Source organism: Coprinopsis cinerea (genome assembly GCF_000182895.1).
Source record: "Coprinopsis cinerea okayama7#130 chromosome 13 map unlocalized cont3.13, whole genome shotgun sequence".
Taxonomy (NCBI): Eukaryota; Fungi; Basidiomycota; class Agaricomycetes; order Agaricales; family Psathyrellaceae; genus Coprinopsis; species Coprinopsis cinerea.
The window spans coordinates 530,416-553,560 of NW_003307532.1; the positions used below are offsets into that span (position 1 = coordinate 530,416).

Here is a 23,145-nt window from a genome sequence, read left to right on the forward strand (position 1 = left end):
GTCCCAGTCTGCACAATCCTATACCCACCCTGCTCGTCCTCAACAGCGTGGTTATCTAGTTCTTCTAAGCCCCTTCAACCTCCTGAGTGAACAAGGGAAAAATACACACCATAATTCTGATGCCCAACAGAAAACCTCCTAGCAGGAATCGCTCTCCCCTGAACAGCCTGACTTGCCCCAGCCGACATCCTCCTCTGCATACTGCTCAAAAACTGCGCAAAGCCGGTGGAAGGAAGAGAACTCGGGCCCCCTATAGACGCCTCAACCTCATCGTTCATATTTTGAATTTGCGATAACGAAATGTTGGTTGTTGGGAAGATGTAGTGAAGTGATGCAATTGGCTGCAGATAACCAAGAATTCAGAAGCGCGGTGGTGGATAAAACATAACGGCAAGGACCACAATCCCGATCATCACGGAATTTGCGGCTCTTTTGGCCGTTGATGGATTTCACACGCTCGGCGGGCGACGCGCTCAAGGATCTTGTTCAACGACGACATCGACGACGACGACGACGACGACGAACGATACTCGATCATGTCCAACACCATCGCCTTGTATGTATCTAGTTTCTCACAATACAAACACCCACTCACAACCACCCCAGATATCCCTTGTCCAACTTTACCTTCAGGTGCGCATCATTGGAACTCCATGGAAAGCTCGATAGGCGCTTACGCTGACGCGTTCCACCCCCGCCCAGCACGAAGGAAGCCCAACCCGAAGAAGACCCCTCCGTCTCAGCGCGCCTCCAACGCCTGCAGAACAACTATGAAGACTTTGGCATGCGCCGCACAGTCGAGGGCATCCTCGTCGTACACGACCACGGCCACCCCCACATCCTGATGCTCCAAATCGCCAACGCCTTTTTCAAACTGTGCGTCTCATTCGTCGTTTGATACTGTCTATTACTTACCACCATTCACTTCTTTCCTTACACCCACCCGCAGACCCGGCGACTACCTCAAACCCGGCGAAGACGAAATCGAAGGCCTCAAAAAGCGCCTCGACGACCGCCTCGCTCCACCCAGCAACTCCCAGCAATTCGACCAAAACCACGGAATCGACAATGATTGGGAAATTGGCGACTGCTTGGCCCAGTGGTGGAGGCCGAATTTTGAGACGTTTATGGTGAGTTGAGTTGGGAGTTGGGAGCCGGACCGAGCCCCCCTTCGCATTGACATTTGCGTCCTCGCACACCTTCAACGCCTCCACACCCTCTGCACTTCCACACTCCCCTCCGCCCTTCTCTTCGCCAACACCCTTTGTCGAACACCACACTAACAAACCTCCCAAACAGTACCCCTTCGTTCCAGCACACATCACCAAACCTAAAGAATGCAAGAAACTCTTCCTCGTCCAGATGCCTGAACGAAGTACGTACACGTCCACTTCTCATTCGTCTGCGTATCTCCCACTTTTTTGTCTGCACATATGCCTTTCCTTCCCACTTCCCTGTGTCTTCCCGTTTCTAAAACCACCACCCTGCCTCTCGCTAACCTCCCTTTTATTCCTCCCAAACAGAAGTCCTCGCAGTCCCAAAGAACATGAAACTCCTCGCCATCCCCCTCTTCGAGCTCTACGACAACGCGGCGCGGTACGGTCCCCAGCTAAGTGCGATCCCTCATTTGTTGTCGAGGTGTGTGCATTAGATTAGCTCTGTTCCTTTCGTCTGAATGCTCACTATACTCTCTTTCAGGTACAACTTTATCTACCAGTAAACAACCCAGCTCCCTCGTCCGGATCCTGTCTCGCCTCGCAGCACAGCATAACCCCTCTCCCCTCTCACCTAGTCGCAGAATCGCACATACCGCATCACATCCCTCATCATACCCACAACTCAACAACAAAACCTTTCTGAATCCTTCCCATCATTTGCGTCATTCTTTCACTCTGTCGGTCGGTCTCTTTCCCCCTTGTAGGTGGGTCCTACGTAGGTCAAGTTTCAACCAACCCACGTCTTGTTGTATGTATGTAATCTTGTTATCCATTTCGCTATTCGCTTTCTACAGTCTACAGTCTACCGTGTTGCAAATTCCTTCGTTCGTCGTGCATGAGGTATATGTGCAGTTGAGTGGAACACAGCTGCCGAATCTCAAGAGTACTAGTCTGAATCAGACCAGAAGAAGACTACTTATTTCGGGACCCAGATTGGATCCACGAATCAACCAATTGTATATTGTATTCTTTCCTACACTACCTACACTACCTACACTGCTTACTTACTAACTACTAGAAACCATGAGACGGGGTGCGAAAAGATAGAGTGGGTGCGTGGAGGGTGGAGGAGAAATGACGGGAGGGATAGACGAGGTGATGGGAAGTGTCCAAAAGCAAGAAAATAAAATAAATAAAACGAGGCGGGAAGATGATTAAGGAGAGTGTACGAAATTTCAAAGGCAAAACAATAACAGAAAAGAAGCAAAAACAAAAAAGAAGCAGAAAACGCGGATTGAAAGAGATTGAAAGAACCAAAGGTTTATACGAAGAATGGGAGGCAAAATGGTATATGGTCAATAAAATACATAAAAACGAAAACAAGATCTTATTCCAGTGAGAGGAGGAAAGGAAGAAAGGAAGAAAAGAAAAAAAGTGATTAATGAGCGTTGAGTCTGTGGTCGGAAAAAAAAAAGTAAAAGGTACTGAAAATACTTCAGTTTAAAAAGTTAAAAAGTTAAAAAGAAAAAAAGATTAAGGAAGAGAGCAGATTAAACGAGTGTTGTTGTTGGCGAGAGCCAGATCGGGATGGGGAGTAAGTAGTAGAATCGGAAGAATCGATGAAATGGGACGGAAGGATCTTGCTTGAAAAGTCCATCGAGAAAGAAGAGTTAGAGAGTTCACAAAAGGCGAAAAGCGCTGGGAAGAGACGGAGATGACGAGCTTGAGCTTGATACAAAATGTCACAGTGTAGGCCTAGTACTATCGGGCCACCAGGACAGGATTCCAACCACGGGGGGTATATTCAAGGAGGTATCGCAAAAATCGGATTGAATTGGAATGTACGAGGAGGGGGGTCTTGATCACTTCTTCAAGGATGAAAGGCGCTTGGTCGATGAACGGCGTGTGCTGGTACTCGCACTCGCAGATGCCGAGGTCGAAGTGGAGGAGGAGGCCGAGGCCGAGGCGAGAGTCAAAGCAGGCGCAAGCCCACCCGGCGCCCCTCCCATAGTGTCCGACCCGCCCAAATCCAACGCAGTCCTCATCCTCTTCCTAGCCGGCCTCTCCAAGTCATTGTCCCCAGCACCCCTCGAAGAAGAACCTTCACCCAAATCGAATTTGACTTCCCTAACCCGCTCCTTGGTGGTGGTTGTTCCAGTCGACCTCCCAGCTCCTCGACCGACCAACAAAACCTCCCTCTCCACCTCCTCCGCGTCTTTTTCTGAATCAGAGGAGAAGGACGAGTCGGAACGCGCGATCTCGAGGAGGGAGCGTTTCCTCTTTGAGCCCGTCGATGGTGCGAAGAGTAGGGGTGCCGGGGAGCTGATACTGCCGCCACTGCTGCTTCCGAGGGCATTGACGTTGACGTTGACATTAGCACTAGTGTTGGAGTTCAAGTTGAGGTTCGAGTTGGCATGGGCACCGGGTCCAGGAGCGCGAAGATACATCTCGAGGTTGCGCGGTGAGACCTCCATGGCCGGTGTGCCCGACGACAAGGGACGCGCCAAACGCCTGGTACGAGCCGTACGAATAGGACCGGTCGTACCCGTCCTACCAGCAGCACCTACCCTAGTGCTAGTTGTCCCTACCCTCCCGATGCCTAACCGAGTACTAGTGGCACCGAGCCTGGCAGTACCCCCAGCCCTACCGCTGCCAGTGGCGACGCCAGCCCTCCGAGAACTGGTGGTGGCGGTAGTACTAGCCACTATGCCACCCGGGCCCCGAGCGGCCCTAGATAGAGGCCTAGCGCGACTCGAGGGCGAGGAGTGGCTGATAGGAGCTCGAGCGCGGGTCGAAGACGTATCCGACACATCGTCCGAGGTTTCGTGCGGCATCGAAGCGGGCGTCAGGGGGATGTAAGCTGGCCGTACCGGGAGAGTCATGGGTGCTCTTCCCGATGGAGTGCGCGGTTCCGCTGTCACTCCTGGTCCAAGTCCAAGTCCAGGTCCAGGTCCAAGTCCACTGGCGCCAGGGGGGTGGTAAAGGGAGCGTTGGAATGGGTTTTGAGTTTGAGTTTGTTGGAACGCAGATCCCAGACCCCCAGTTCCAGATGAAGAACTAGAACTGGAGCTGGAGCTGGAACTAGCATCCGAGTCTTCTGCTGCGTAGTCTTCAGGTTTAGGATCCCCAGTTCCGGGATAGACTTTTGCGAGTTTTTTTATGCCGTGGAAGGCGCCCTCGCGCCGGAGACCGCGCCCGCCAGGACGCAGGGGCGTGAGGTTCGAGCCACTCGTGCGGGGAGTCTGGGGTTGGGCGTTGGAAGAGAAAGGAAGTCCTAGAAGCGTGGAGGAAGGGCCTGGGGTGGCAGGACCGAGTGTGGATTCCGACGAGGATGAGGAGAAGGAGGAGTCGTGGTCGAGCCCGGGGGTGCTGAGGTAGGAAGATGATGACGACGACGATGAAGAGGTGGGTGTGGTTGGCGTTCCGAGGTGCAATCCAAGTGCGTTCGGCAGGCCTTGTGAAGGTTCAGGTATCATGAGGCCCGAGGAGGTCGCGGTGGATGCATGAGAAGTATAAGCACGACGGCGAGATGAGGTGGTGGGAGTGGCGTTCACGTCCTGGGTAGTGGCCACACTGCGTTCAGGCATGGGGTAGCCCGTCTCGAGGCCTTGAGCAAGCCTGTCCCTGTATCATTCGTTAGTCGGTTAATTAACTATCGTGAAGATAGACTTAAAGATAGAAGACGAACCAGAATACAGCGTTCAAGTCGCTTGGCGAGGTAGGCAGTACCACTCCTACACAGTGGATAAACTCGAGGAGCGCGTCGTCGCGTTCATCGTCTGGTTTGGGGTATCGCTTTCGGTACGTCTTGGAGAGACTCACGACGTGCGCGAGTGCATTGAAGAGTTCCTGGGACATCGCGTCTTTTGTACGCGCCGAGGTCGATGTCGAAGTCGATGGCGTTCGCGACATGTTCGCGATCGCCTAAGGGGATACTATTGGTACAGAGTTAGGAAAGACACGCACAGTGATGATTTCTGTCACTGGGTAGAAAGGAAAGAGCGGTGGCGGGTGGTGGTGGTTGTAGGTGAAAAAAGTCCTGGTTCAAGCTGGGACCCCCACCCGCACTGTCGGTGGGACGACTTTTAAAGGGAGGCCTCATTGTGTCGCAGCACGCCGTGCCACTGTCCACACCCCTTCAAAGGACCTGCCCAATCGGCATCTGTTGCTTTCCAGATCTCTAGATACTAATTGGATCCGCCGGTTACGCCAAAGGACAAAGCATCGGTAGTTGTCTTCCCAACCTGTGGTCCTTCGTCTCTGCCCTTCTTTATGTGCTGTTAAACCGACGGTTGATTGGCGAGAGCTCAGCAATTTTTGTTCACCCCCATGTGATCGCTGTATCGCGTCGGTGTGATTATTGTGTGGTCTTTTGTCTGGATTTCAGGAGGACGCGGATGCAAGACACGAGGCTCTGTTTGTCGGGTTGGGCGACCGGTCATGGTGGTGGTGAGTGGCTAAGTAAGTCGAGTCATAGCTGGGAATATTGATGCGCGTCATCGGTTTAGAGCGGAGATTTTACACGNGTTGCCTCTCCTCCGAGGAGAGGCAACGCGTGTAAAATCTCCGCTCTAAACCGCGAGGGAGCCTGTCAAACTGGCGCAACAGACCTCTTTGGTTCTATGTGCCGAGGAGGCTACCGCCTATGACGGTTAGGACCAGAAATATGTGACTCGTTGCCCTCACATTGGCGGTCATTTGTGTTACTACATCACCTTGAAAAAATCCTCCCAGGACCTGCTTTGCGAGGGCAAACATACGGAGATGCAGCGGCGAGTGGCTAATATCTGGTCAGGAGAGTAGATATATCCCTATCAACACGCATTAGACGCCGGTGAGGAGCTACAATCGCATCCCCACATGCCCTCACCGAATAAGCGCCCATGAAATGAGTCGGCGCTTTAAATTTGGTACTGCCCTGCTTGGCACAGTGTTACTTGTCATAATCCAACCCTACGCTGACCCAATATGCCGATCCTGGAGAGAGCTCATAACCTCGTCATTAATGGCGGGACGTTCAACGACTTCTCATCGTCCCATGGACTAGAACGTAGGTTTCAACCATGTAGATTAGGCGAAAGCTTATCGATCGCGTTCAGCGCTCGCCTACCTTGAGCAATACGCTGCCTCTGGTGCGACCTACGATTCTGCGGAGCGATACCCCCCGCCACGATGTCACGAATTGACCCGGGTGCGCGTCCTGGGTGTCCTCAAGAGCTGGGTAGAACAACCGAGGGAGGAGATGGACAAGCGTTCGTTCTGGCTCCATGCACCGGTCGCGATGGGGAAGACCACTATCGCACAAACGCTTGCAGAGGAGTGCGAAACGATGGGTAACCTAGGCGCATCGTTCTTCTTCTCAAGGGTGCACCCTGAAAGGAGCAGAGCCAGACACTTTGTTGCGTCGCTGGCGCTCCAGCTTGCCGTGTCGATCCCTCAGCTCAAGCCGCACATAGAGGCGGCGATCGTGGGCAACCCTACCATCCTCTCCAAATCGCTTCCGATCCAACTCCAGAAGCTCATCATTGGGCCATTCATGAATATACCTCTCCTGAAAGAAGACAAGATCGTGCTCATCGACGCGTTGGACGAGTGCGAAGGTGCAAATCCCGTTGAAGATAGGGAGGGGGAACAACGACTCGTCCTCGAGCTGATCCAAACCATCCAAGAGGCCGATCTCCCTCTCAAGGTCGCCATCTTCTCTCGCCCAGAATCGTGGATCGAAGAAGCATTCGAGGATCTCGAAACGCTCGACGAGAACACCGAACGCTACGACCTCTTCAACGTGTCCGAAAAGTACGACGACGTCGAGCGGTACCTCCGTGACCACTTCCAACGGATTCGGAAAGCAAAGAAGCACCGTCACGCCATGTCGCAGATCCAGGATCCATGGCCGTCCGAGCACAAGATTAAAAAACTAGTCAAACTCTCGTGTGGCCAATTTGGATATGTCGCCACCGTCATCCGGTTCGTCGACGACCCGTACGGCAGCCCCCAGGAGCGCCTGGAGCTCATCCTGCAAGGTTCCTCCGAGAAGTCGCATAAAGCTTTGAATCCAATGCAGCAGCTCGATGACCTGTATCGCCGCATTCTGGGGTCATGTCCAAACCGTGAGGAGATGATGCAAGCGGTGGGCTGGCTGATGGCTGCAAGGCGGCCTTTACTCGCCAGGCATCACGCCGTTCCTATGTACGACAAGGTTATTGCCGGGCAACCTGGGGCCATGACCAGGGCCCTTCGCGGGCTGCGCGCTATAGTGCATATACCACCGGAGCGGCCAGACCCGACGCCAGTGGCCTACCATAATTCCTTTTGGGAATTTTTGGAGAGCCCGTCCAGGGGAGGTGAATTCCACTGTAACAGACATTACTGGTTCGTCTTTGCGACTTCCCGGTGCCTGAAATTTCTCTCTTCAAGTGCGTTTGCAGACTATTCGGATGGTGGGTCTAATGTTTGCTTCGCTGTGGACAGACTAATTCAGATGTAAAGGAGTAACTCGTTTGGCTGCTGATCTTTGGCCTCATGGGTTCTCTGCCCTCCTCGACCTAGTACCAGAGGAGAATCCTAAGCACAAGGACCTTTGCCAATTCTTCGTCGCTCAATTTCTTCTTCGCGATGTGTCTATCGACTTACGCTTAGCCCAGTGCGATCATATAGTTAACGCATACGACGTCCTTGAGTCAATATTGCAATCAGCTCGCCATTTCCTCGATCAACCATCAATAACGCACGATTGTCTCTCTCACTGGCGTAAATGCTACGCTAAATTCCATGATGACTGGCTGGGGAATATGTCATCCGAGGGCCGCCTCTACCTCGACCGTTTATGCAGCTCATTCTATGCATTAACACTCGACTCCAGCGCTCCCCATGCTTTTGAATGGCGTCCCACCCGGGCTCGGATAAACCGTCCGTCATCTCACAAAGTCCACTTCGAAGGAAGAGATATAACCTCAGTCTTGGCCTGTGGCCCTGGCGCATACTTTTATGAACCAGAATCCACTTTACGACGCATATTGGCGCTCTCCCCTGTTGTAGCCATTTATCAATGCCTTCCGACTCAGCTCCGCGGTATTATGGAATACAGATTCCAGTCCCTTCAGGTGTCACCAGCCGAAGTGTGCAATCGGCTCTGGGATCTACTCATCAGAGTCGCAAGCCATGATTGGGACTCAACAACGACGCTCGAAATCCAATACGCAGTCTGGTGGGTCCCCTGTTGCCCTACTTTCACGGAATCTACAACATGTCTCGTTCAATTAGCACGCCGCTTCTCCGTGCAATGCTCACCCATGTCTTCCTTTTGGACTCCACCGAAGGGCTTGACTTCCTCGCCTCTCCATCCAAGGTCATGCCAACCTTAAGAAGGGCCCAATGCTTTCACATTAGGCATTTGTTCGACCACGCCATCGTCGCGCTAATCTTCCAAAAAAATGTCGAGCTGGCGCTTGCCTTGCTTGACTTCTGCGACGCTATCGAGCACCTTGTATCAGAAGATGATATGTGTGGACCGTTTGGCTCCATAGAGGAATACAGACCGCTGTACGAGAAGTTTCGAAGTGACCCTTATGGTTTCGTCAACAAATTTTAATTTGGTTGCTACAGTATTGACACTTCTATACCTACCAGCACGCAGCTGTTATAGCTTTCGCGTATCTGAGTCCATGGCACTGTAATCCTCCTACCACGATCAACAAGCAACTGTGCTCTCTATACATATCCAGCTCGCGTGTAGGGCTCCAATCCAAGTCTACGATGTGTGGCGGCAAAGGCCAGTCAGTCCCAGTAGAATAGGCGCTCAAAGGATGAATCGGCGCTTCAATTTGGTGATGGAACCTGAGGCAAGAGGTCTCCTTCTCGCTCGGCCCCCTCCAACGGTATCCAAGCTGTGATGTTCGAGATGGGACAACGACCTGCCCAGTAACCCATAGGAGCACCCTGGAGGCATCGGGCCTCGACGCGACCAATGTTATACGAGCATCCAGCCCCTTTATTGCGCCATTGACAGACTCGTGGCGTTTTGAGCCCGAGTCTTTTCCAGCATTGTCACCCACAGGCTACACCGCGACCCTCTTGAGTAGGCTACCGGCGCACGGGAGATTGTAGCGGCGAGGCTTGGGCGATTTGCGTACCGCGAGATGGGAGGAGTGCTAGCGGCCGTGTACGATACGAATGCCTGTAGCGACAAGTCGGTGCGAAGGAGGCTGTCAAAGTCAAAGGACAGTGAATACCGCGCAGATGATTGTCAGAGATTCGTCCTCTTGCAAGCCTGTCAACGGCATCAGTGTATATAGTGCATGCCCTCCGCAAAGTCCGATTATCAGAATCATCTCTCGCCGTCGGACGTCAAAGGTGGCCTCGCGGCGACTAAGAGAGAGCTATCCCCAAACTAGCACAAGAGCAAGGAGATTAGAAATCCAAGTCGTGACTCCATGGTGTTGCATTGAGCGCTTGAGATGGGATTTGTAGAAGATCAGGGTGTGGGGTTTACGGACCAAGTTATCGTTTGAGCCGAACAACAAGGCCTTGTGATCGGGAGCGCCGCACGCTGTGCCTGATCCAGCTGCCATCTGGCATCCAAAAATGGGTCTGCCGCACCAACGGTCTTTATCTTGGCCTTCACCGTCGTAGTGTCTCGTCGACGGAATCAAGTGAGTTTACCTGCGTACGTGACTTGATTAGTATTCTAGGACAAGTAGACGGCGTTGTATAGTGGTGGCGCCAGGAATCTAAACTGGATTCTGCCAGGATACGTCGTGCCAATTAGGACTAGATCCTGCTAGATTTCGTTGGGCGACGTCGGACAGGCTCTTGCGAAGCAATGGCGTGATCAAGTTCGTAAAGGACCATGCTCAATTTCATCATATCCGCAGAAGCACGCAATTCTCAGAAATGATATAAAGTTTATACCCCTTTCTTTTCGACCAGTACCCCACACCACATTCTCTTCTTCTTCTCCCTCATCAACGATGGCTGAATTCCACAAGTATGTCGCGTCGTACTTGCCTGCTCGTCGTCGTGGTCGATGCTGAGCGCGTTTTGTACAGGGAACCCGAGTTCGATACCATCCAGCTCCATGGAGGTCAGGTTCCTGACCCCACCACCAACGCTCGAGCTGTCCCCATCTACGCGACGACCAGCTACGTCTTTAACGATTCAGCTGTGAGTTCTATGTTTGTTCCTCCTTTTCCAGCGATTCTGACGCTCTGGACAGCACGCCGCAGACCTCTTTGGCCTCAGGTAGGACCATTGTTGACCCGGAAGCTGTGAATCCAGACCAGGTTCTAAACCCGGCGTTTAGGGCATTCGGAAACATCTATTCTCGTATCGGCAACCCCACTGTTGTACGTGTTGACCATTGACTTCGATGCATAGAAGTAGCAGGACTCACGCGTTGCATATCCTATTAGGATGTATTCGAGAAGCGAATCGCAGCTTTGGAAGGTGGTGTTGCAGCCGTTGCAACCTCGTCCGGCCAAGCCGCACAATTCCTGGCCATTGCTGCTATTGCAGGCACTGGCGACAACATTGTCTCAACGTGAGTTTATCTTTTGTCAACTGCTCGCATAGACCCTCTGAACTTACTTTTCTCCCAGTTCCTATCTCTACGGAGGTGTACGTATCATTTCAATCCCCGCACCCCTATCGCGACTATACTTACATCGACTCCTCGGGAATAGACCTACAATCAATTCAAAGGTAAGCACGACCCGTGTCTCGGGTTCCAGAAGTTTGCTCACCGCGTTTCACATTAGTCACCTTCAAGCAATTCGGAATTGGCGTCAAGTGGGTGACAGAGGACACTCCTGAAGCTTTCGCAGCTGCCATCGACGAGCGCACCAAAGCCATTTACGTCGAATCCATCGCCAACCCCAAATACATCCTCAGCGACATCCCTGCCCTCTCTAAGATTGCACATGACCACGGAATTCCTCTTATCGTCGACAACACCTTTGGAGCTGGAGGTGAGCCGTGGCGAAAGTTGTCACCGAAGGTGGTATGTTAAGCTGAGAATTTGATCCTAGGATATATCATCCAGCCTATCAAACTTGGTGCCGATATCGTCGTTCACAGTGCGACCAAATGGATCGGTGGACACGGAAACACCATCGCTGGTGTCATCGTTGACTCTGGTGCGCCATATCCTTCAAGTCTCTCCCAATCGCATCTAACCACTTGCGCGCTCCATAGGCAAATTCGACTGGACCCAAAACGACAAATTCCCTGGCTTCACTCAGCCTGCTGAAGGCTACCATGGCTTGAAGTTCAGCGAAGCCTTTGGAAACATCGCCTACGCCATCAAGGTCCGAACGGAGCTTCTGCGCGATCTTGGTCCCGCTCTCAACCCCTTCGGCGCCTTCCTCCTCCTCACCGGTCTCGAGACCCTCAGCTTGCGTGTCCAAAGACATGCTGACAACGCCCTCGCTCTTGCTCGGTACGTCCTACCTTTCTTGCCCCCTAAACTGGTTGCTAACCTGGCCCTTCAGTTACCTCGAACAACACCCCAAGGTTTCCTGGGTCTCTTACCTCGGCCTCCCTTCCCACCCCTCACACGAACTCGCCAACAAACTCCTCCGCAAACAAGCCTACGGCGGCGTCCTCTCCTTCGGCGTCAAGGGCGACGCAGCCACCACCTCCAAAGTGGTCGACAGCCTCAAGTTGGCCTCGAACCTTGCCAACGTCGGTGACGCCAAGACCCTCGTGATCCACCCCGCCACGACGACGCACCAGCAGCTGACGGAGGCTGAGCAACTCTCGAGTGGTGTCACGCCTGACCTTGTGCGTGTTTCTGTGGGTATTGAAGATATCGCGGACATTATTGCGGACTTCGAGTCGGCGTTGAAGATTGTGTTTGGAGAGGAGGCGGAGAAGAAGGAGTGACTAGCTGATGAGGCAGGTCCAGGCGGTGCTGAGGAGGCGGGAAAGGAGAAGGAGCAGGATAAGGATAAGGAACAGAGCAAAGAAGAGAAGGAGAAGGAGGAGGGTAAAGAGGAGAAGGCTGAGGCTGGTGCCGGTGCCGGTGCTACGCCCGCAGCCAAGGTCTCAAAACGCACCTCGATCATCAAGAGAGTCAAGAAACTCTTTGATTGAAGATGACGCATACCCTCTTTTCTTCCCATCTCTTGCTCACCCCTCGTTCTTAACTTTGCCCCTCCGCTCTCTCTATGGTTCGTCTCCACATTGGATCGAACCCCGCTTACCTTTTGATGCATCATGGCGAGCCTCACCCCTGGGATTAGGGATCACTCGTGGGTTTACAAATTGACGGTTTTTGGCTAATCGCTTTTGGACGCATGGTTCTTTTCTCTCTTGCACTCGTTGTCGAGCTCTCTCCGAGTCTTACAATGGGGCCCTGAATTCAATTTTTCCCTGCGATGGTTTTTTCTCGCTAATCCAAAACACTTGTATGATATTAATCGTTTGTATGTATAGTAAATTAGACTCGACGATACCATCTCCTTCTGCTTTCCGACGGAAGCTCGAATCGTGAAAGGCGTGAAGTATGATTTGATATGATTATGTGATTTACATGAATGAGCCGACGCTGTGCTTCCCCTACCGCCTTCCTTTTCAAGTTGTCTTGTTACCTTGTTTGGAAATTATGAACTTGAAGTCGGATGATCGCAGGAAATGGGTCCAGAGGGGTTACTAGTCTGGTTCAATGAGAGATTCACACATGGACCTGCCATTTTCTACATGCGAGGAAGTCGGTATGGATGTTACAAAGGATCGACGCGGATACTCTACTAGCACGCAGTACCACCGATTCTCGATACAGTGTTACTAGATACAGTGCTACTAGATATAAAAGCATAAGAGTCAGTAAAGCTAGAATTGGCTGATGAAGGCATAAGGATCGCTTCGGAATTTGTCGAAGAGGGGTCTGTAACAACGTTCTTGATGATCCAGGGCCCCCATGTGGATATTATTCTTCTCTCGGCAAAGGTTCATCATATCGATTTCCAGAAGCCTAGCATGGCAAGGGAACCCAATAGCTGTGAACTTCCTACGGTCAGGTGAGTTCCCACTTTGCACTGGCCCCGAATCAATGGGCGCTTAAGTTTTGTACGAAAGATCGCCTAGACATCAATAGGAGGCTAAAGCTTCACCATTGACGTATAGCAGGAGGCCACAATTACGCTCTAATCTATTCCACGACAAAAGAACTCACCTCGTATGGTGGGCGAGCGAGCAAAAGCAGTGCGCACCTCTCCTGCCATGGCCAAAATAAATGGTTCGACCCAGGTTCGAACTGGGGACCTTCTGTGTGTTAGACAGAAATCATGACCAACTAGACCATCGAACCGATGAACGTTCGTCAACAGTTGGCGACCCGATGACCGTCAGTGTTGTCGCCCCATCGTTTCTTCGCTTGGATCTAACGCCGCGGCGTCGTACGAGCACGCCCTATCTTCGAGCTAAATCGCAGTATTGCCATGTACTTGCGTCGGGCGCTTGGATTGCCCCCATACCATCATGGGCTAAATTCAGGAACTTCACGATCACGCATTTAGCACGTGGTGCTTATCTCGAGGGTTCCCAGTCCCACAAACCTGGTCAAACGTTCTCTCCCCCACCACGATGTCGTTTTCTATACAACCTTCCACCAAACCCACACTCCAAAGGCCACATACACTGTGGGAGACTTCTGGAGATATCTCGTAAACCCTTGCAACATAAGTGTACGATTACGGTTCTACAACCGACCACCGAAAACCTCGAGGAAGAGGGTCCCTGTAAACCTCCTCCAAATATACAGGTTGATCGATATCAGTCTCGCAGCAATCACTCAGAGGTCCTTGATGCCTCTAAGATGCCAAGAAACCACGAATACGCCACTTGGTCCAAGGTCAAAGGTCGGCAGCTGGTCTCTGGCACTCTGTCATTGTCGACAAGATGGGGTTAGAGAGCACCTGTTATCTCTGCCAAACAATCGCGTAACGTTCCCCACACCTGTGAGAGGCACCTGTTGGACCCTGCTGACCGTGTCCTTCCCTGAGCAGAAAGATAGTCCTCACGAATAGAATATTCAAGGTCTAAAGTTAGACTAACTCAATTAGCTTCGATTCGAAGGGGATTCAGAAGAGACCTGGCATCTAATCGGGGATGGCACGAACAACAGCTTTTCAGTGGATTTGAGGTAGGTCCCACTGACTTCTGGGTTCTTGTAGGAACCACCGAGACCCTTCGGCAGGATCATCAAGCAATGGAAACAAGGCAATGAAATCAACACTAGCAGTCGTGCGACTGACACATGGCACTTGGGTGGTTATCGTCCACAGCAACCCAGACTGTGAGTATTTCGTACTTCCGCTGATTAAAATTCCCAGTGTTTATTCATATATAGGGCACTCGATTCCGAGGCCGAGTTTACCGTGTCGACACTCGGTTCTCTTGCTACCACCATGCCGCTCTGCGAAGGATGCGGCCGCCTCAATCCGGGCTATTCGTCTAAACCCACAGTAAGCTCTTCATTACCACAGTCATTGCAGTGCCCTTGACGTGACTTTCACCTAGGCCGACGAACTGGCGGACGAAATCATCCAAATCGAAGCTCTCATGAGCAAGCTATCGGAGAGGCGAACCATCATTCGACGCAGAATCAACACACTCGCACCGATATCTCGACTTCCCTCAGAAATCCTACTCGAAATTTTCACCCTCTACTGCAAAGCCGAACCCGACACTGAAGCACCTCACCCTTCCCCGCTTTTCCTCGGCTCCGTTTGTGTTGCTTGGCGCACCCTCGTTTGGAGCACGCCTCTTCTCTGGCGATCGATTCACATAAACGTGTCCTTGGCCCACCGAACACGCCGGGCAGATGTTCTCTTGGAGTGGCTCATGCGAGCGCGAAGCGTTCCCCTCCACATCAAACTCACTGCAACAGAGGAAGATGAAGACGTGTTCAGCTCGATACGCTCCACTATGGCCATTCTTCTGCGACGATCGGAGCAGTGGGGCTCCATCGACTGCATCCTACCCCCGCAATGCCACGATATGCTAGCCGCTCATCGATTCCCCAACCTCAAGTCCGTCACCTTCCGACCTCCGAAAGGAACGATCTCGACATTCAGTCGCCCGCCGGACATGTTCCTTAATACACCTTCACTGACCGACGTCGACCTCTCCGGGTACGACTATTCCTCCATGGTTCTACCCTGGCACCAGTTACACAAATTCCGGACGCAATTCCTGCGCGTGGCGGAATGCCTTGCAATTCTCCATCGTTCGCCAAACCTCATTCACTGCGACCTTGACCATATCTATTCCGTTGAAACAGCGCCCAACTCTCTTTCGCCACCAAACTCTCCGAACGCACCTTCGAGGCACATTCACGAGAATCTGGAGGTTCTCGAACTTGGGTTCATCAAAGGTTCTGCTGCAGAATCCTTCTTCAACTCAGTCTCGCTTCCTTCGTTGCGCGAGCTCGCGCTTCACTTTGGACATGAGAACAGTGTCGCCTTCCCTCCTACCTTCCTACGCGCTCTGCATTCGTCGGCTGCATTCGTCGGTCTCCAGAAGCTCAGTCTATCGCAGGGCTCGTTGGACGACCAGGACGTGATACAGTGCTTGGAACTCCTCCCGACGCTGGTCGAACTCAAAATACGCAACACGAGCACATCGTCGTTTGGGGATTCGATTTTCGACGCTCCAAAAGGACTGTCGAGGCGACTGATCAGTCGGCTGTATCGTCGTGAGGGTGACCCTAAGGAGGTCCTTGTACCCAAGCTAAGGTATTTCGAGTATGAGGGCAACCTGGTGTGTGGAGTAGGCGACTTGGTGAACATGCTTGCCTGGAGGTTGGAGCAAGAGATGGGTCGGCATAGTGGTGTAGAAAAGCTGGAATCATTCGTTCTCGTTGTCCCATCCTGCGCTACGCTTGACGAAGGACAGAGGTCTCTGATACGGTCATTGGCAGAGCGAGGTGTGGACCTGCGGATTCTTCAAAGGGGAAAAGGATTGTAAGGCACAGAGATATCCTCAGTTCTCCAGACAAGTAACTTAGGATGATGGGCCCTGTAGGTTATAAACGTTCTTAATATCATTTTTATTGCGTTTCGTATCGTATAATTAATCATAAGAATATCTAGCTATGCGTGCCCTATCGGAGGGAAGTCGTACAAGTACAGATTGCGTTTGGTCGTTGAGAGATGCGTGAGGATGCGTGAAGAGTACAGATGATGGTTCGAGATGATTGTCCAAGGAAGAAGGGAGGAGAAAGAGATGACGGAGAAGGGCGAAAGAACGAGAGTGGATATCGGACTTCAAGCGCGAAGGTCGAAGGGGTGTCGAAAGTCCAGAGTGGGGAAGAGTTGGTTTGTTTTGAGGGTGGCGCGCTTAATGTCTGCGCAAGATGGTCCATACTGCGAGACCAGCAACGGTGGCGAGCGTGGCGAGGATGAGGATTGCCCATAGGCATCGGCGTGCCCATTTGAGCTCGGCTTTTCGCATGTGAGCAATGAACGCTTGGCGTTCAGCCTCGGTCTTTTCTGGCATCCAAGAAGGGGATGCTTCGTTCGAGGGTGGCTCTCGGAGAGGGGAGACGAGGATGAAGGCTCCGAAGATCCAGAAGAGTGGGAACACTAGAGCAAGACAGGTCAGGACGAATTCTTAAGCCTGAGTAGAGTGTTGGATACTCACAGAAACCAAATTTGAAGAGGTACATAGCGAGCGTGGCAGGCTCGTCGTATGGGGTGTATTTGGGGAGGCTGTCGTCTTCCTCAGCGTATGCTGGGAGTGCCTCGGCGTCGAGAACGACGCTGCCAGTGCGGTCGTGGCGACTTTCGTGGGTCGCGGAAGAGGTGAATCGGTACCCAAAGAACTCGTCCATGGGGTCGTAGACGCGTGGTTGCTGCTCAGAGGCAGAGGCAGTCCTGGGGCTGCTCGTCACAACAGGCGACAGGGGAGCAATCTGGGTCATGGAGGTCGAAGACGAGGACGAGGCCATTGTTCTGAGTTGCGGAGGATATGGAGGTGTTCGAAGTCGTTGGACTGCTTGAGACAGCGGGGGCTGGTGGGGATCATATTGACGCTCACTCGCCCTTTATATAATGCGACGGATTGAAGCCAATCCAACACTTTTCGCTGTCGCGAATTCTGCGGCGCCAATTTCCTTTTTTGAGGCTGGCGTCTACAGGGACAAATAGGCGCTAACAGACCTTGGCAGCCTATCTCGTGCTGAAAGAGCGTTTATTTACTCGCGAAACTTTGCAGAAAGCCATTCGAGGACCTAGAACACCCTTGTGTAAAAGTTGTAAGCCTTTCCGGGAACCGTCTGAGTGACCTTCAGCGAGGACGTCCAGATAAGACAAATTTTGAAATTGCCTTAAAAGGTCATTTTACCCAACACGAGGCAAACGTAATGGCCGACGAATTGGCGGCAAGTCGTCCCACATTTTGCCCAAATAGGCTTTCCCTGCGGGGTTTGTGTGGGATTGGTTTGGGAACGTGGGCAGCGGGTTCAGGAACGCTATGGAAGAGCCGAACTTCGATTTCGGGAACTTGGGAGAGGCTGGGAGTTGGCCCAAGAAGTTCTGGCGGCGATTCGGAGTCAAAGCTAAAGTCGCTCACATGCAGCCAGATGTATGATCTGTGTATGAGGTTGCAATGCTAGGATGAAGTATATAGTACCTGTGTCTACCACAGAGTATCGCGGGTGAAAACAACCTGATATATTACAAGCGGCCAGTGCCGCTGCGCATACTAGTATGTACCGGCGACTGGGACCTGTCGCGGAATTTCATCGTGAACTCTCGTGAGTCTTTGAGTCATGTTTTTGCTCTGAAATGCAGCACGGTGTAGATTTGACAGTGTGTCGACTAACAAGTCGTTTGGAACGCATTATTGTCCAGAAATAATTTAAGCGCCCGACATAACGTAATCGCGCCGCTGCATGCAGCATGTCCCGAGTACAGAAGGCTGATGTCCCTACACCCAGTGCAAGGCCATCATTGTTTCCGTAAGGATGGCCTTAGAATCTACCCTTGTAGTGTCCGGAATGGTATGAAATCCGGTTGCCAAAGCCGCTAAGGAAACGTTTTTCTTGACCCTCCGAGTCCTCTGGGAACACGTCAAGAGTCAGAGAACCTGTCCAAAGTATGTGAAGCCAAGCTTACCATCTGAAGGAATATCTGCAGGGTTACGCCTACTCCCATTGGGCTGAGTGCCCGTTCGGGGAGGTACGACGAGGGCGCTGGCAAAGTGTGTAGCCAGAACTCCAAAGACGATGACATAAAGGAGTGATTTTGGGAGCATCTCACGTGGCGCAAGTGGACTAGGGAATGCGTGGACGGGGTACAGGTTAAATGGCGCAGCCCAATCGATTGTGTCAGTGAAGATTGGCTTTTGTGTCCCCTTCTTATATTCCAGCGAAATACATCATTCTGGTGGGATGAGGTAGAAGTATCGCAACCAGCGATGATCAGAATTTTATGTTCGTGCTGCGACGTTTCACATCCATCAGCAACTGTGCCTTGTTGAATCTTTGTGCGTTACGAGGCTCAAGCCTCTCAAGTTTCAAAAAGCTTCAAAGTGCACCTCGCAAGTAGGCCAAAGATACGGATCAAAGATACAAATAGGCCTGCCTAGTACAGGGGCGTACACTGGGGGGATAGTAGTAACTATAACCATTTCGAATAAGTAGCGTTCGTTGTAACGCTCCAAGTTCTGGATACCCGCGATACCCGAGCGGCCAGTTAGATACAATCGTCAACAGGTTTCATTGTAAATGCTGGTATGATGATTAGCGTTGCCAAATGCACAGAAGTCAAAAGAAAAAGATAGCACCATGGTAGACCACGACATTCAATAGAGCGAGTACTTGAAAGAATCATATACACAGAATTATCTTAGTCTAGCCTTCGCAAGTCCTCGAAACATGTTTTGGGTTCATCATTCACGTGGATACACTGCGACAAGGTAGCAGCTCCCTGAGCAAGGAATAGGCCACCATGCATTTACCGCGAAACCTTTTCAGCGATCTCGCCACCTCTCCTAAATCATCTTCCGGGATCTGTGCTGCCCTCCGAATCACGACTCGGGATGGGCATTGCTGAGCTTGGTGCACGCTGGGGCCCCGGCTTTGTATATGAGGTCCAAGAGCGAGGCATACCCTGCAACTGACGTCTAGGATGGGTGACTGCAAAAGACGAGATTGAACTCGGTTGGCCTTGGTGGGCCTTGGCCAGGAAATCACATCAGCCGATCATTCACACGAGCGCGACGCGGGGCGAATAGGGGCATTTCTCGCCAAATTATGAAAAGCCACTTCTCGTGCATGCTATACATACTACGAACTTAATGTTCTATTCTCAAGGTAGAAATTCAGCCAAGAACTCTACTTCAGCATCGGTCCTTTATTTCCTCACTTAAAACCCCTGAACTTCTTTCTAATAGCACCCTCGGAGTGCTTTACATAGCACTCAGGCAAGGCGCTGCATCTTTAAATTGCAGCTTCATGCATCCCCTACGCATCATCTAAGTAACTCGCATACATACCAATTCACGAAACCCGGACGGAGTTTCGCAAATTAGTTTGCGGGCTAGGATGGCAGTGGCGGGTCTGCTCTGTGTGGCCCTATTTGTCTCGGCAAACTCCGACACACGCGGGACGCTTGGCCGACGACGGTGACGATGAGCCCAAGCAAAGCCCAAGCTTCAGAACGACAACGACAAGGTGAACGAGGACATCAAACATGGTATGTTTCGTCCGACTGTCTCTATCAATAACTGAGGATTCTGATTGCCTAGGCGACCCGGACAGTGGCGAACGAGGGTTCAACGGCGAGGACGTCGTTCATAGCACAACCGAATTCATCTTCAGTGTCGGCGAACCCGTCTCAGGCGCCCGGCTCGACCTCAGCAATGTCTCCAGATCTAGAGCAAAAGCTTGCGTTGCTTACCTCACATCGATCTGTACTTGGATACTTGCTAGTCGCGCGCGGGCTGCATCCAAGCATTATCCGACATTCTGGCGTCGTCTTCGAGGGTGAACAAGGCAAGAAATACGCCGCTGTTGTCGCAAGGATTGTAGAGAGTGTACAGGCCGGCCTCGACGAAGTAAGGCGGGAGGACCTTGTAGGCGTCCCTGGGTCAGCAGAGACTGAATCGGTGCGTCGCGATCTAGCGCGATGGTGGATCCGTGTTGACTGTCGTACAGGACGAGATTCGGTTTATGCGCATACGGACGAAGAGGCACGAACTCATGATTTCACCAGGTACGGATACTCTGAAGCACTGATCTTCGCGGTTCTTATTCCTCCCATAGACGATAAGTTTCTACTAGCAGTGCTGCACGACCCAGCCTCCTAATTGCTATGTATCATATCCCTTGTATACCAGTTTGATTATTTGCATTCAGTTTTCTTGTGATGTTCGGTCGGACAAAGGTGAGTATCCAACTTGATCCCCGAAACAATCGCGCTGAACTGCATGGCTATAGTGAGACCATATGACCCCTTTGAGTTGGAGCAAGTCGTGGAGTGGAGGTTGGAAAGGGGTCGTCATTAGCCATGACGCTGTCTCATCGTCTTTCTACAAGACGTCCACTTGCACTTGTCATTCCCGCCTTCACCAGACCACACAAGCGACACATAGGCGATACAATGTCCCAAGCGTTAGATTATCTCTTCCCAGTTCCTTCAGAGCCGCCTTCCAGGTTGTCCGCCCCGCATTGGCCGGGTATAACCCCACAATCCACAGAGGCCCTTCTGAAGGCACTCAAAGACAACCATGAACGATGGCACACATTTATCAACGAGAAAAGATTTCATAAGTTAGTGTCCCCGCTTTGCGATTGACTACGCTGACCCTCTTGCAGCCATGCTCCTCATCGGTCTCTGGCGCTTTGGGCCCTAGGTGCCGATGGCGATGTCATTGCAGCAGGATACGAGAAGGATTGCGGTTACGAGAAGCCAGGCATCCCAGCCCCCAGGAAGATCACCAGGGACAACTTCAACGATCATTTGGGGGATGAGACGTAAGGCTCCCTTTGTTCGTGGACTCGGAGGCAGCTGCTGATACGCACGAACAGATTCTATCGCGCCTATCTAGACTTTTTCTCCGAAATCCTCGTGCAAAAGGGGATCAACGCGACCGTGGAGGAGTTCCTATTCTCACCCGAAGCCAATATTGGGCGGAACAAGAATATACCTCAAGAGAAGCAGCCGCGAATGCTCGCCCGCTTCTTCTCTGGAGTTGTACACCCGTTGATCCACACCGGTTATGGTGTTGAATTTGGCCTTCCTGGCTTGGTCGCCGAAGGTCAGTGACGATTATCATCCTTGGAAACCAGTGTCCTGAGCAACCCACAGGTCTGGCACAGACTGCTGTGCATGCACCTGGTGCATCGGCGCTTGTTCCTCCGGAGTTGTTCGAAAGTTCCACATTCAGCGCTTTGAGTGGGATGGCAGAATCCGCTGGCCGCGCCCTCCAAGGCGCTCTTGGCTCCACCGTTAACAATTTGGACAATGCCTTCGATTCGGTCTTGCAGAAGACACTTCACCTGGGAGATGCGTCTCGGCGTCAGGCGCCAGAAGCAGGCGCCAGAACGGAGGGCTCTCAACTAAACATCGAAGACCGAGTGGCTGTCCATGATGTCCATGCGTTGGACATTTTGGGCTGGGTTTCTGAGGATCTACGATTTGCTCCTCCCCCAAAGCAGGAGGAGAAAAACTCGTTTGATCGCACTATCGGGAAGCACGCGGGCCCGCTGCTCAAGTTTGCGAACATGTGGAAACTCGACGTCAACAAGTTAGGCACTGACCCGCAGTACCTGGAAAGTAAAATCGAGGAGCTGGCCTGGACGGTCACCACCATGTACGGGGTTGGTGGATGGACGGGAAGAGGGACGAACAAAGATGGAACTGATGCTCTGTTCAACGCCGATTTCTTCTTGTGGGTGTTTGCTTTCTTGTTGGTGGATTATGGGCTAATCACCACTTTATCAGAATGCACTTGGTGACCTCGTCGCTTTTCGTCCCTTCCATTTGCGCAGCCATCTTGCCTGTGGCGCGAGGCCGTTTCCTCCACACCTATCTGGCCGTCGCCCTGGCGATGTATGTCTTCCGAGGTGCCCCGCCTCTCGATCTCGTCGGGTTCTCCAAGTTGAAAGTGATGGGACCGTCCGGACCTCAACCTCATCCAAGCAAAGACACGCTTCCATCTCCGACCTCACCCAAAGCCATCAACGCGGACCCTTGGCTTTCCCTTCTTCAAACTAGCATCGTCCATCCCGATGAGCACCTCACAAAGACCCAAAGGTCTCTTTCTACCTGGGCATCCCACTTCGGAACAAGGAAGTTCACTTGCAGTTCGACTTCCAAGCTCGCACCGGCTGGTGGCGGGTCCGAGAACCATGGTGAGGTGGCGGCTGGGTTGGGGATGGGGTGGGGTGTTGACACAACCAAGGGGAAGGTTGACACCAATTCTGACTCAGAAGCCATCCCATTGGAATGGTCTGGCGCTGAGTGTTTGGATGGGAACATTTTTATTCGGACTGCGGAATTGACCGCGAAACGAATGGGTCGGGTTAGAGAGGGGGAAGAGACTGGCGAATTCTGGGACTTCAAGGGGTTCTATCAATGGGATACCAATCCCTCGACGGAGAGGAAGGCCCACCTCTGATCCTTCTGTTCCTCGTGTCTCGTTGCGGCGCTCATTTTCGACTTTTTGACAAGTTATTCAACCCATGTATCGTCTATTCGCCTTCTCCCTATTGCCAATTGAATCGACTTGCACCAAAGTCCTTTGAGGCAAGAGAGGTTTCCGACGTCCTCGGGTCAAGTGACCCTGATCCCTTTTGCCTCCGACAGGAAACTTGTGCTGGGAGGGTTTGGCAAAGCTCTTCATGTTTCTATTGGAAAGGTTCCCGAGTAAAAAGATACAAGAAGCTTGTCCATGGAAGGGACAAGGCGCTGTCAACTGACATGAATCTGACACATTCCTTTGGAAGCGAAGGTCCGCAGGTGCTGAAGTGCTGTTGCAAATT

The 23,145-nt window shown here is 52.1% G+C and overlaps 9 protein-coding genes and 1 non-coding gene across 10 annotated transcripts; 6 read left to right on the top strand and 4 right to left on the bottom strand.

The window, feature by feature from the left end:
- Positions 1-536: 536 nt before the first annotated feature.
- CC1G_07993 (cleavage and polyadenylation specific factor 5) lies at positions 537-1,720 on the top strand (the record flags this gene model as incomplete). Its single annotated transcript, XM_001838200.1, has 7 exons — positions 537-556; positions 607-633; positions 703-876; positions 950-1,130; positions 1,300-1,375; positions 1,524-1,638; positions 1,699-1,720. The coding sequence occupies 7 exons, from the start codon at positions 537-539 to the stop codon at positions 1,718-1,720; spliced, it is 615 nt and encodes a 204-aa protein (XP_001838252.1).
- A 1,299-nt stretch (positions 1,721-3,019) lies between these two features.
- CC1G_07994 (hypothetical protein) lies at positions 3,020-5,069 on the bottom strand (the record flags this gene model as incomplete). The annotated part of the gene is made up of 2 exons (XM_001838201.2): positions 3,020-4,781; positions 4,846-5,069. 2 exons carry the CDS (start codon positions 5,067-5,069, stop codon positions 3,020-3,022), a joined length of 1,986 nt encoding a protein of 661 aa, XP_001838253.2.
- Positions 5,070-6,125: 1,056 nt separating this feature from the next.
- CC1G_04698 (NACHT and WD40 domain-containing protein) lies at positions 6,126-8,748 on the top strand (the record flags this gene model as incomplete). Its single annotated transcript, XM_001838202.2, has 4 exons — positions 6,126-6,207; positions 6,257-7,597; positions 7,647-8,364; positions 8,421-8,748. The coding sequence occupies 4 exons, from the start codon at positions 6,126-6,128 to the stop codon at positions 8,746-8,748; spliced, it is 2,469 nt and encodes an 822-aa protein (XP_001838254.2).
- Positions 8,749-10,126: 1,378 nt separating this feature from the next.
- On the top strand, positions 10,127-12,248 carry CC1G_04699 (O-acetylserine sulfhydrylase/homocysteine synthase; the record flags this gene model as incomplete). Its single annotated transcript, XM_001838203.2, has 12 exons — positions 10,127-10,143; positions 10,205-10,319; positions 10,372-10,397; positions 10,459-10,501; positions 10,568-10,695; positions 10,754-10,772; positions 10,838-10,856; positions 10,913-11,122; positions 11,183-11,290; positions 11,349-11,592; positions 11,645-11,936; positions 12,072-12,248. 12 exons carry the CDS (start codon positions 10,127-10,129, stop codon positions 12,246-12,248), a joined length of 1,398 nt encoding a protein of 465 aa, XP_001838255.2.
- Positions 12,249-13,390: 1,142 nt separating this feature from the next.
- Positions 13,391-13,464, bottom strand: CC1G_20261. The gene has a single exon. It is a non-coding gene; the product is annotated as a tRNA-Val (tRNA).
- Positions 13,465-14,563: 1,099 nt separating this feature from the next.
- On the top strand, positions 14,564-16,124 carry CC1G_04700 (hypothetical protein; the record flags this gene model as incomplete). The annotated part of the gene is made up of 2 exons (XM_001838204.1): positions 14,564-14,620; positions 14,676-16,124. 2 exons carry the CDS (start codon positions 14,564-14,566, stop codon positions 16,122-16,124), a joined length of 1,506 nt encoding a protein of 501 aa, XP_001838256.1.
- Positions 16,125-16,496: 372 nt separating this feature from the next.
- On the bottom strand, positions 16,497-17,079 carry CC1G_04701 (hypothetical protein; the record flags this gene model as incomplete). Its single annotated transcript, XM_001838205.1, has 2 exons — positions 16,497-16,741; positions 16,800-17,079. 2 exons carry the CDS (start codon positions 17,077-17,079, stop codon positions 16,497-16,499), a joined length of 525 nt encoding a protein of 174 aa, XP_001838257.1.
- A 1,050-nt stretch (positions 17,080-18,129) lies between these two features.
- CC1G_04702 (hypothetical protein) lies at positions 18,130-18,413 on the bottom strand (the record flags this gene model as incomplete). The annotated part of the gene is made up of 2 exons (XM_001838206.1): positions 18,130-18,218; positions 18,275-18,413. 2 exons carry the CDS (start codon positions 18,411-18,413, stop codon positions 18,130-18,132), a joined length of 228 nt encoding a protein of 75 aa, XP_001838258.1.
- Positions 18,414-20,021: 1,608 nt separating this feature from the next.
- On the top strand, positions 20,022-20,468 carry CC1G_15782 (hypothetical protein; the record flags this gene model as incomplete). Its single annotated transcript, XM_002910016.1, has 3 exons — positions 20,022-20,267; positions 20,317-20,374; positions 20,425-20,468. The coding sequence occupies 3 exons, from the start codon at positions 20,022-20,024 to the stop codon at positions 20,466-20,468; spliced, it is 348 nt and encodes a 115-aa protein (XP_002910062.1).
- Positions 20,469-20,761: 293 nt separating this feature from the next.
- CC1G_15783 (hypothetical protein) lies at positions 20,762-22,781 on the top strand (the record flags this gene model as incomplete). The annotated part of the gene is made up of 5 exons (XM_002910017.1): positions 20,762-20,772; positions 20,977-21,135; positions 21,190-21,419; positions 21,470-22,052; positions 22,106-22,781. 5 exons carry the CDS (start codon positions 20,762-20,764, stop codon positions 22,779-22,781), a joined length of 1,659 nt encoding a protein of 552 aa, XP_002910063.1.
- Between the last annotated feature and the right edge of the window lie 364 nt (positions 22,782-23,145).